At 55.0% G+C, this 12,053-nt stretch overlaps 1 protein-coding gene across 5 annotated transcripts in view; it reads right to left on the reverse strand.

Annotated features, from left to right (window-relative positions):
* Nucleotides 1-4,767: 4,767 nt before the first annotated feature.
* The window catches only part of AGRN (agrin), a 181,948-nt gene continuing 174,662 nt past the window's right edge, over nt 4,768-12,053 (reverse strand). For all 5 annotated transcript variants that reach the window (XM_068158301.1, XM_068158299.1, XM_068158303.1 and 2 more), the window contains 2 exons: nt 10,570-10,673; nt 4,768-9,505 (listed from right to left, as the gene is read on the reverse strand). In XM_068158301.1, the coding sequence (XP_068014402.1) occupies nt 9,348-9,505; nt 10,570-10,673 (262 nt within the window). In that variant the 3' untranslated portion in view covers nt 4,768-9,347. The remainder of the gene's footprint in view (nt 9,506-10,569; nt 10,674-12,053) is intronic.

Consider the following 12,053-nt stretch of genomic DNA (forward strand, 5'->3'; position numbering starts at 1 on the left):
CCAGGAGAGGGGGAGGGTGGGGGAAAGCCAGGCCACCACGGGCGGCGAGCCCCCGCCCCGCGGCCCTGCCGAGGCAAAAATAGCACTTTTGGGGCTATATTAAGGCTCAGCGGATTCCAGCTCTATTTGGGGAATACCCAGGGAGCTGGCAGCAGCAGGAGCCAGCTCAGCTCGCAGGCAGGAGCTCTGCCCCCAGGCAGGAGCTCTGCCCCCAGCCAGGAGCTCTGCCCTGCCTCCTCGCTCCCCTGCGTGCCGCTGGCTGCACTCGCGGCGCGACGAGGACCACGGAGGCCAAGCAGCAGCCCTGGTGGCAGTGACCTCTGGTCCTCTCCTCCCTCGTTTCCCCTGCCCTTGAAGGCCTCTGGTTACTGGGAGCTTCTGTCACAGCACTGAGACCTCATTGTGAGGGACCAGACTGCGCCTGCCCTGCGTGTCTGGCGCAGAGAGGGAGAACAAGACCCTTCCTCAGGGCAGGGGGAAGCTGCTGCTCAGCTGTCTGGGGTGAAAAAGGGAGCAAAAGGAAACCCTTGGAACAGATCTCCCTCCTTCACAGGGCCACAGACCGGTGGTGAGGGTTGGCAGGGACCCTCCAGTCCAAGCCCTCTGCTGGAGCAGGGTCACCCAGAGTAAATCCCCCAGGATCCAGGTGGGTTTGGATTGCCTCTGGAGGTGGAGGCTCCACAGCCTCTCTGGGCAGGGCTCTGAAGGATTTATTCCCTGATGTTTAGATGGAAGCTCCTGTGAGCCAGCCTGTGTCTGCTGCCCCTTGTCCTGTCACTGGGCACCACTGGGAAGAGCCTGGCTCCATCCTCCCTTTGCATATTGATCAGCAATAATGAGATTCCCCCTCGGTGCCTTTCTGCTGGGCTCCCCCCAGCAGCTCCTTGTCCTACCTGAAGTGAAGAGCCCAGAATTGGGCTGGTTCCTAGGCTATGCAGCTAGGACACAGGTGACTGCTGACAATGGTCCCCTCTTGGGAGACCTCAGCTCTCCTCTCCATTGGAATGCTTTGATCCCATGGAAATAGCCAGCAGAGAAATCCAGGCTGGCTCTCTGCGGCCAGCAGATCCAGTTTTGTTGGTGCTGGGATGGTTCCAGTCCCTTGGGGCACCTGCTGTGATAGAGAAACACATAGCAGAGGTGCTAGGTGTCAGGGTGACCCCATCTGCTCTCTGACCTGCTCAGTCTCAGCTGGGAGAGGCTTGAGTGGGCTCTGCCCTGCTGCCCCTCCCCCAGCCAGCAAGGGCAGAAGTTTCTGGACCTCCTCTGCTGTGCCTCCCAGCAGTGGGGGAGCAGCCAGGCTTCTGTGTGCCCACCACAGCTGCCCCAGAGAGCAGGAGAAAGTGGGTTTCAGCCTCAGCTCTCAAGTGGATTAAGGAGAGTGGACTAAGCTGCTTTCAGCCCTGGGCTGAAGCTTGCTGGCACGGAGAGGCCATCTGTTGGGGTGCGCCGTTCCCAGATGCCAGCTGAGGATGGGGAATACCATCCAGCCCCCACTGCCTGCTCCTTCCTGAGGGCATCACCTGCTGGCCCTTGCTCCCAGTGAGCACAAACTGGGCTGCCAGGCTGGATGTGCCCATGCTGTGCTCCTGATGGTGCTGAGCAGGCTGCTCTGAGCAAGAGCTGCCAGAAGGCACGGCCAGGCCGTTCCCCTGAGTCATGCGTGCTGCCTGCCCAGGCATGCCCCCAGCATGGCTCCTGTCCTTCTTTTCCTTCCTCTTTCTCCTCACAAAGGGTTTTCCTAGCCTGTAGGACAAGAAAAAAATCCTCCCCCATGCAGCTGCCAGAGCCCAGCTCTTCCTTCTGGCCAAGGCAACCACAGCTTTTCCTCCTCCTGCTTTGCAGCAAGCCGGTGAAGTGCCTGGGAAGGAGGCATTGCCCTGGCAAGCCCATGCCTGCTGGGGCATAATAAGGTCATTGTCAAGAAGATGCTGCGCCAGGAGGCTGCTCTTGAGCAAAGCATGGCCCCAGTTGTGCGTTGTGCAAGGCCTGTGGCTCCCCAGACACTGCCTCATTGTTTCCTGGTGTGAGCCTTCGGCGTCTGGGAGCCCAGTGAGGAGCTGCTGCCCTACCAGGAGAGGCTGAGGGAGCTGGGGTTGCCTAGCCTGGAGAAGAGGAGGCTCAGGGGAGACCTCATTGCTCTCTCCAACTCCCTGGAGGCTGTAGCCAAGAGGGTGTTGGTCTCTTCCTCCAGGCAAGCAGCACCAGAACAAGAGGACACGGTCTCAAGCTGTGCCAGGGGAAGTTTAGGCTGGAGGTGAGGAGAAAGTTCTCCACAGAGAGAGTTGTTGGCCATTGGGATGTGCTGCCTGGGGAGGTGGTGGAGTCCCCATCCCTGGAGGTGTTCAAGAGGGGATTGGATGTGGCACTTGGAGCCATGGTTGAGCTGTCAGGAGGTGCTGGGTGCCAGCTTGGACTTGCTGCTCTCTGAGGTCTTTCCCAACCCCATTGATTCTGTGGTTCCTGCCAGGCTGCTGCAGGCACCAGGCAGAAGTGCAGCACTCCTGGGGAGCCAAACTGACTCTGCTGCCTCAGGTAGCAGCCTCCCAGGCAGCAGGGAGCCCACCTCCCCTTCTCCTCTCACTTCACACCACTCGGGTCAAGACGAGCTCTTGGCTCCCCACCTGCCACCTCCTCTGCTGCCTGAAGGGCGAAGCTGTGGAGATCAGAGAGTGAGAGCTCAAGGCCAGGTCAGGAAGAGCAGCTGAGAGCAGGAACTTCTCAAACCACATCCTGCTTGCAGTGCTTGTGTCTGAATTTCCCTGGCTCCTCAGCTTCAGAGGGTAAAACCCAGGGGAAGCTTCTGCCAGTGGCGAGAAGACCACAGCAGCATCGCTCCTGGCTGGCAGCAATGAAAGGATAAACTAAACCCTGAGGGTGGTGGTGAGAGGGTAATCAGCATCATATGAGCATAAGAACAATGATAACAGTGAATCAAAGTAGGATGCTGATGATGCTGATGAGAATAAGGATGACAACAACAATACAGTAGCAGGAAGAGCAGTAGCAGTAGTAAGGATATCACAGGATCCCAGGGGGTTGGAAGGGACCTTGATGATCATCCACTTCCAACCCCCCTGCCATGGGCAGGGACACCTCCCCCTAGCCCAGGGTGCTCAAAGCCTCACCCAGCCTGGACTTAAACACTTTCAGGGATGAGGTGGCCACAACAGAGCTTGCTCTAAGTAGTAATGATAATAGTAATAGTAATAATAATGACACCACCACCAATAATAATCATGGGATGATAGAATCAGAGAACCAACCAGGGGTCAGGCTTGCAAAGGGCTGGATGCAAACCCTGGGGGGTGAAACCAAGGAGATTTGCTGGGACTGGAGATCTTCCACTGAGAAGGAGCCATGGCCAAGATCATACAATCAGAGAATCAATAAGGTTGGAAAAGACCTCAGAGATCATCAAGTCCAAGCTGTCACCCAGCACCTCCTGACAGCTAAACCATGGCTCCAAGTGCCACATCCAATCCCCTCTTGAACACCTCTAGGGATGGGGACTCCACCACCTCCCTGGGCAGCACATCCCAAGGGCCAATTCCTCTTTCTGGGAAGAACTTCTTCCTCACCTCCAGCCTGAACCTCCCCTGACACAGCTTGAGACTGTGGCCTCTTGTTCTGGTGCTGGGTGCCTGGGAGAAGAGACCAACCCCCTCCTGGCTACAACCTCCCTGCAGGGAGTTGGAGAGAGCAAGAAGGTCTCCCCTGAGCCTCCTCTTCTCCAGGCTAAGCAACCCCAACTCCCTCAGCCTCTCCTCCCAGGGCTGTGCTCCAGACCCCTCCCCAGCTTTGTTGCCTACTAATTGTCATTATATTAAAATAATAATGATAATATTCTACTAATTGTTATTATATTAATGATAATATAATATACCACTAATTGTTATATTAATGATAATAATGCAATACTAATGATTATTATATTAATGATAATATACTACTGTTATTATATTAATGATAATAATATACTACTAATGGTTATTATATTAATAATGATTATAATGTACTACTAATTGTTATTATATTAATGATAATATAATATACTACTAATTGTTATTATATTAATGATTATAATAATAATAATACTAATTGTTATTATATTTATTATAATTATAATATACTACTAATTGTTGTTATATTAATGATGATATACTACTGTTATTATATTAATTATAATAATAGACTACTAATTGTTATTATATTAATTATAATAATATACTATTTATTACTATTATATTAATCATAATGATAATATGCTACTAATTGTTATTATATTAATGCTAATGATGATAATAATATTACTACTAATATTACTAATTAGTGGTGTAATGCTAATGATGATAATATAGTAATGTTAATGGTAATAATAGTAGTAATAATAATGATATAATAATGATAATAATAATAATTATAATAACAATAATAATAACAACAGCAACAATAATAATAATAATAATAATAATAATAATAATAATAATAATAATAATAATAAAGAAGCAGTACCAGGCCCTTTAGAACCATCTTTAATAGCTCTCATCTTTATTTCATGGTGATTGACAAAGGACACAAGTTAGTAATGGTTACATCATGCTGCTCCTCTCCTACTGTGCATTGCCCTCCCCGAGCCATCCAGCAGTTCACAGCGCTCATCCATTCCCCCCTCTCTCACTGAAGCCAGCTGGACAGCTGGCTTGGCAGCCAAAGGTTAACCCTGATGACCAAAAGCATCCCCCTCCCCCCCCCCTCCTCCCCCCAGTAAAAAATCACCCAGACTCACCCCCCCACGCAATAGAGGCCCAAACCAAAACACCCCCACGCCTTTGCTCCGGGCTGGTGTGGAGGTTTTGGACAGAGCAGCTCAGGGATGCTCCTCCCAACGAAGCCCCAGCGAAGCGCACAGCCCCCAGGGAGCACTGCTCGAAGGTGACCTCGGCTTGCTTGACCAGGAGGAGGCAGAGGGTCCTGGCTTTAAGGCATTTCCAAGCCCCAGCACGGACAAACAGACAGCACAGAGAGTTTTGGCCTTGCTTTGATGTTGGGGCTGGGGTGATGTTGGGGTTTGGGGTTATATGTGGTGGTGGTTTGGGGGGTGGGGGTTGAGTTTGGCTGCTGCTGCTGATGATTTCTCTTTGCAGTGCCCCTGGCTTCATTTCAGTGGCATTCTGGACACACACACACACACAGACACACACACAAATACAATACAATAAAATTAGCAGCTTGCTCTGTGCGTGCCCCTCTCCCTCTGGAGCTGGAGCATCCAGCTCTGCCTTTCAGCCATCCCCACCACATGCCCCAAAACACAACCTGAGGGGCTCAGAGTGGCCCTCCCACCCCAACCCCGGCCCCAGCCTGCAGCCCTGGCTAGCCCCCAGCCAGCATCAAAATCCAGCAGAGTCCATCCCTTCCACAGCATCAGGCACAGTGCTTCCCACCAGGGATCACTTCCCACCAGGGATCACTTCTCACCAGGGACCACTTCCCACCAGGGATCACTTCTCACCAGGGATCAATTCTCAGCAGGGACCACTTCCCATCAGGGATCACTTCCCACCAGGGATCAATTCTCACCAGGGACCACTTCCCACCAGGGATCACTTCCCATCAGGGATCAATTCTCACCAGGGACCACTTCTTACCAGGGATCAATTCTCACCAGGGACCACTTCCCACCAGGGATCACTTCCCATCAGGGATCAATTCTCACCAGGGACCACTTCTTACCAGGGATCAATTCTCACCAGGGACCACTTCCCACCAGGGATCACTTCTCACCAGGGATCAATTCTCACCAGGGACCACTTCCCATCAGGGATCAATTCCCACCAGGGATCAATTCTCACCAGGGACCACTTCTTACCAGGGATCAATTCTCAACAGGGACCACTTCCCACCAGGGATCACTTCCCATCAGGGATCACTTCTCACCAGGGATCCATTCTCACCAGGGACCACTTCCCATCAAGGATCATTTCTCACCAGGGACCAATTCCCAGCAGGAATCCATTCTCACCAGGGATCACTTCTCACCAGGGATCAATTCCCACCAGGGATCACTTCTCACCAGGGAACAATTCCCACCAGGGACCTCTTCCCACCAGGGATCAAGTCCCACCAGGGATCACTTCTCACCAGGGACCAATTCCCACCAGGGATCAAGTCCCACCGGGGGCTTCTTTCTACCAGGGACCACTTCCCACCAGGGATCACATCCCACCAGGGATCACTTCCCACCAGGGACCTCTTCCCACCAAGGACCACTTCCCACCCCACCAGGGACCGTGAGTTACATACAGGAGCCACTTAGAATGTGGTTCTTGGCCCTCACACCCAGAGCCATCCCACGGAGGGCACAGCCCCCACTGAGCTGTTTCCACCCCTGGGTTTGTTGAGGAATGTCCCTGGAGGAGGCACAGATTCGGGGGGCAGGGGGTAGGGGATTGCCTTTAATGAAAGGCCAGAAAGAGCCCCAAGAGCTTCCCCTTTGTGCCACCTGGGCTCAGGGCTCACCCTGAGCAATGGCATTTGGGCTTCTCATGGCTTAAAGCTGAGACCCAAGGTTTTTTCAAGGCAGGGAGGAGGCACTGCTTGGGGAAGGTATCCTGCAAGGTGTGCTGGAAATTGAGGGAGAAACTGAGGCAATGATGGGTGCTGAGGAATCTCTGGCACCTGCTGGGGTCCTTGAGGTTAATCCACCCCCCATGGCTTAGCCTGGAGAAGAGGAGGCTGAGGGGAGGCCTCATTGCTCTCTGCAGCTCTCTGGAAGGAGGCTGGAGTGAGGTAGGGCTTGGTCTCTTCCCCCCAGTGCCAGGTGATAGAACCAAGAGGCAATGGCCTCAAGTTGTGCCAGGGAAGGTTGAGGCTGGAGATGAGGAACAATTTCTTTCTTGCAGGGGTGGTCAGGCATTGGAAGAGGCTGCCCAAGGGTGGGTGGTGGAGTCCCCCTCCCTTGGGAGGGGGAGGTGTCCAAGAAACCTGTGGACATGGCACTTAGGGACATGGTTTAATGGCCAGGGTGGTCTTAGGCTGATGGTTGGACTGGGTGACCTTAGAGGTCTCTTCCAACCCAAACCATTCTCTGATTCTCTGTCTCTCCAGCCTGCTCTGAGTGCAGGGAGATGAGCACCCACAGTGGGGCTGGCACAGTCCCAGCTGCTGGCTGACACCCTACAGCCCACTTGGGGTCCTGGAGCCCCCAGCAGCTTCACCACTACCCCTGGCCTTGGATCTTGGAAGTCTTTTCCAACCCAAACAATTCTATGGCTCTGTAAAGCTGGTTCCAAACAGAGCAACAGCAGCTGCCACCTCAGGGTGGGACAAGGACAGCTGTGTCCTCCTGGTGGGAAGGGCCATGGATGCTGGGCAGCATCAGCAAAGTCTTCCCCTGGAGGAGCAGCCTGGATGGAGTAGGTCATTCCTTTCCTAGCTGCACTCCTCTTTGACCTTAGAATCACAGAATGGGTTTGGGCTGGGAGGAAGACATTGAAGGTGACCTAGTCCAACCCCCCTGCAGTGAGGAGGGACATCTTCACCTGGATCTCCTCCTGTTTCCAGGAGGATTTGGCACACACACACACACACACACTCACTCACTCAGAAACACACCTACTGGCTTTGTAACTGGCACCACAGGATTTGCTGTCAACATTTGCCAGGAGAAGGAGGAGGAGGAGGCAGAAAACTCTCAGCCCCCTCCTCCCAAACCCTCCTCCTGCCTCACCAGCTGCCTCCTGCCCCCCATTCCCATCTCCACTGCAGCTCTTGGTGCTGGGCTGGAAGGTACCCAGAGGAGCCCGGAGCCAGGCGTGGAAGACCCTGCAGTGCACCAGGCATTGCAGAACAAAACACAACAGACAGAGAAGTTGGAAGTCCAAGGTAACAAAACCCCAATTGCTCTTCATGGGAGAGGCTCTGAACAGCCAGAGGTTCACATGCTGGCCTGCTGCAAGCATCCTGGTGGCAGACAGAAGGCAAGCCGTGCCCCGGAGGCCGGAGGTGGCTGATGGAAGGACACATCCAAGTGATTAGAGTGAAAAGGGACCCAGGCCCCCGTGGCCCTGCAGCCCATCTGACAGCACTGGGAGGAGGAAAGCACTCTCCCAGCTCTTGAAGGCGTGCTGCAGGCTCTCACTTGGCGCATGGGAGGAGGGCAAGGCTCGGCACACAGAGGCGCTGGGGGCAGAGCAGCCAGGGGCAGGCAGGTGCTTTAGGACACGTCTGGATAAACACAAAGCATTGGGAATGAGGTTTCACAGCTGCTTCTGCACATGTCCAGCAGGAGGAGGAGGAGGAGGAGGAGGAGAGCCAACAGAGAAACCAGCATTTCCCCCACAGCCCCTCTGAGTCCAGCAAGCGGTCCCAGGACAGCCCCGGAGCAAGGCTTCGGGGGCTGCTCAGAGCAGAGCTTGGTCTCTCTTCCAGTGCAAGGCATCCCTGATTCGGACTGAGCAGGCAGGGGGAAAGCACTTGGAGATCCTTACACACATAAATTAGAGTGGGAGGAAGCCAGGGGGAGGGGGAGGGGGTGAACACAGGGCCAGGGGGAGGCTTGGCAGGGCCAGGGGGAGGCTTGGCAGGGCCAGGGGGAGGCTTGGCATGGCCAGGGGGAGGCTCGGCAGGGCCAGGGTGGCAATTCCCACCGCTGGCCACCTCCCTGCTCAAGCCAGCCCTGCAGGAGGGGCCCCTGGGGCCAGGTGTGAGGCGGGAAGGCAATGAGTGCACGAAGGCCACGCAGCCCCCCCAGCACCAGCAGCCTCCTCCCCGTGGGGGTGTGAACAGCAATCCAAGAGCACAAGCCAGGAGAGGGGGAAAATAACCTCCCCACCCCCTTCCCACCTCCCCTCCGTCCCCCTTCCAAAAACCCATAAACCACAACCAAGGAGCTTCAAGTATGAGTTAAGGTTTACACTGCAGGTGCATGGGGGGGGGGGAAACTTCTGCCACTTCTGGGCTGGGAGACTGGGTGCAAGGTTTAGCTCTTTTGGGGCTGCTGTTTGACACTCAAGACTGACCTGGATAAACTGCAAACTGAACAAATAACCCAAAGGGACAAAACAAAACCAGGTGGTTGGGGTTGGGTTTTTGTGTTGGCTTGGTGGTTGGTGGTGGTGGTGGTGGGGTTTTTCCCCCCCCCCCCCTCCTTTTTTCCCCCCTCCCCACTTTTTCCCCTCCCCCTCCCCACTCCCTCCTTCCCTCCCCCTCCCCAAAAATATAAAAAGCAATAAGTTTACAAAAATAGAAAATAATTACAGCAATAGGCAGGAGGGAGGGGGGAGGAGGAGGAGGAAGGGTCCCTGGGGGGAGGAGGGAGGGGGGAAGGGGAGGGGGCTGGGGGTCTATTTGGCTGAGCAGTGTGATATCCTGGGGTTGTTCAAAGCGTCCTCCACCAGGTGCAGTTCTTGGCGGTCCACGACCACGTCCCTTATGCAGCCAATGAAGCCTGTGCTGTAGGCCTTGGGCAGCTTGTGAGCCACACTCAGCTTCTCCAGTCCCCCTGCAAGAGACACCACAGAAGGTTGGGGGGGGGGGGGGGGGAGGAGGGCCAAGGGCAGGGGGCCCTGGGTGGGGGGCAGCAGCCTGCCCAGGCAGCGCCGCGCGGGTGGCAATGTGGGGAGCGCAGAGCGGGGAGCGCCAGGCAGCACCCTGCAGCACCAAGTTTGTCTGCTCAGGAGCTAAGAGGATGATGGAGTTGATGCTTGAGCAGCCTCCTCAAGGTGGGGAGGCCCCTGCTGACTGCAGGGGGCTGGGGCTAGAGGAGCTGTAAAGCTCCCATCCAAGCCAGTGGCTTCTGTGACTCTAAGGAGAGACCTTCAGAGCTGCTAAAGGATCCAAGCTGCTCTTGGCTGTCTTCAGGGATGGGACCTCACCCCCACCTCTGGGGAACCTGGCCCAGTGTCTCAGCACTCTCATTGCAAAGACCTGTGCTCAGCACTGCTCAGGCCACACCTGGAGTCCTGTGTCCAGTTCTGGGCTCCTCAGTTTAAGAAGGACATTGAGAGGTGTCCAGAGAAGGGCAAGAAAGCTGGGGAGGGGTCTGGAGCACAGCCCTGGGAGGAGAGGCTGAGGGAGCTGGGGTTGCTTAGCCTGGAGAAGAGGAGGCTCAGGGGAGACCTTCTTGCTCTCTCCAACTCCCTGAAGGGAGGTTGTAGCCAGGTGGGGGTTGGGCTCTTCTCCCAGGCAAGCAGCACCAGAACAAGAGGACACAGTCTCAAGCTGTGCCACGGGAGGTTTAGGCTGGAGGTGAGGAGAAAGTTCTTCCCAGCAAGAGAGATTGGCCATGGGGATGTGCTGCCCAGGGAGGTGGTGGAGTCCCCATCCCTGGAGGTGTTTAGGAAGAGCCTGGCTGAGGCACTTGGTGCCATGGCTGAGTTGATCAGATGGTGTTGGGTGACAGCTTGGACTCCATGATCTCAAAGGTCTCTTCCAACCTGGTAAATGCTATTCTATTCCATTCCATTCCATTCCATCCCATTCCACTCCACTGGTTTTGACCACAAGCAACAAGGAAGGGCCCTTCAAAGATCCTCCAGGGTGTTGTCCCTTCCCACACCAACTTACCTAGCCACAGGGCCCCATCTGTGTCTAGCTGTGTTGCACCCAGTGGAGAGGAGCCAGCAATGGGAGCCTCGTTGCCAACTTGAAGGGAACCTTCTCTCTGTACCCTGCTCCCAGAAGAGGAAACAGAAGATGGTTAGCAGAGCCCAGAGCTGCCCAACCCTTCCCCCTGAGCTGTGCACCACCACAGAATTGTCAGGGTTGGAAGGGAGATCCTGGCTGCTCCCTCCCTGGAGGTGTTCAAGGCCAGGCTGGATGAGGCTTTGAGCAAGCTGGGCTGGTGGGAGGTGTCCCTGCCTGTGGCAGAGAGGTTGGAACTGGATGATGCTTGAGGTCCCTTCCCTGCATGGGCAGGGACCCCTCACACTACATCAGGTTGCTCAGAACTGGCTGATGCTTGAGCTCCCTTCCCTGCCATGTGCAGGGACCCCTCACACTACAGTAGGTTGCTCAGAACTGGCTGATCCTTGAGCTCCCTTCCCTGCCACAGCCAGGGACACCTCACACTGCATCAGGTTGCTCACAGCCACATCCAGCCCAGCTGCAAACACCTCCAGGGATGAGGCTTCCACCAACATCAGCTGGAGAGGAGTGAGGAGCAGAGATTTGGGCCTCAGAGCACAGAGTGCTCCTTGGTCCAGCACCTCCCTGAGGGATGCCACACGTCCCTCCTGCATCCCTCCAGTGGCCACAGCTTCCTCTCTCTCCCCCCAGCAGCCTCTCCAGAGGCAGCAGCAGCCATCCCTGGCATGCTGGCTGCCTGAGCCTGCTCACCACTCCCACCCCCAGCAAAAATAAAAAGGACAGCTTGAGCTCAACATGAACAGAATGTCAAACCCTCAGCAGGCTCAAAAATCCAAGGGCTTTGGGCCCTCCTTGGGGCCTGCCCCTCTGACATTTCCAGGCCTGTCACAACATGTGTCTGTCCCTCCCCCTGCCCACATGCCTCTCCTCTATTCTTGTCCAAGGGGAAGAGTGACCCCTGGGGACCACAGGGCATGGAGCCATGGCCATGACTCATAGAAGCACAGAATGGTTTAGGTTGGAAGGGACCTTCAAGATCAGCCAGTGCCAACCCCCCTGCCAAGGGCAGGGACACCTTCCACCAGCACAGGTTGCTCAAAGCCTCATCCAGCCTGGCCTTGAGCACCTCCAGGGAGGGAACACCCAGGACCTCCCTGGGCAACCTGCTCCAGTGTCTCCCCAGCCTCACTGGGAAGGATTCCTTCCTCATCTCCAGCCTCAATCTGCTCTCCTCAAGCTTCAATCCACTCCCTCTCATCCTATCACTACCAGCCCTCATCAGAGAGAGTGGATGGGGAGCTTGGTGCCATGGTTGAGTTGATCAGATGGTGCTGGGTGATAGGTTGGACTGGATGATCTCAAAGGTCTCTTCCAACCTGGTCTGGTCTGGTCTGGTCTGGTCTGGTCTGGTCTGGTCTGTTCTATTCTATTCTATTCTATTCTATTCTATTCTATTCTATTCT

This window comes from Melanerpes formicivorus, unplaced genomic scaffold, assembly GCF_026170545.1.
Source record: "Melanerpes formicivorus ecotype bairdi unplaced genomic scaffold, bMelFor1.0.p_v2 SCAF_39, whole genome shotgun sequence".
NCBI classification, from domain to species: domain Eukaryota; kingdom Metazoa; phylum Chordata; class Aves; order Piciformes; family Picidae; genus Melanerpes; species Melanerpes formicivorus.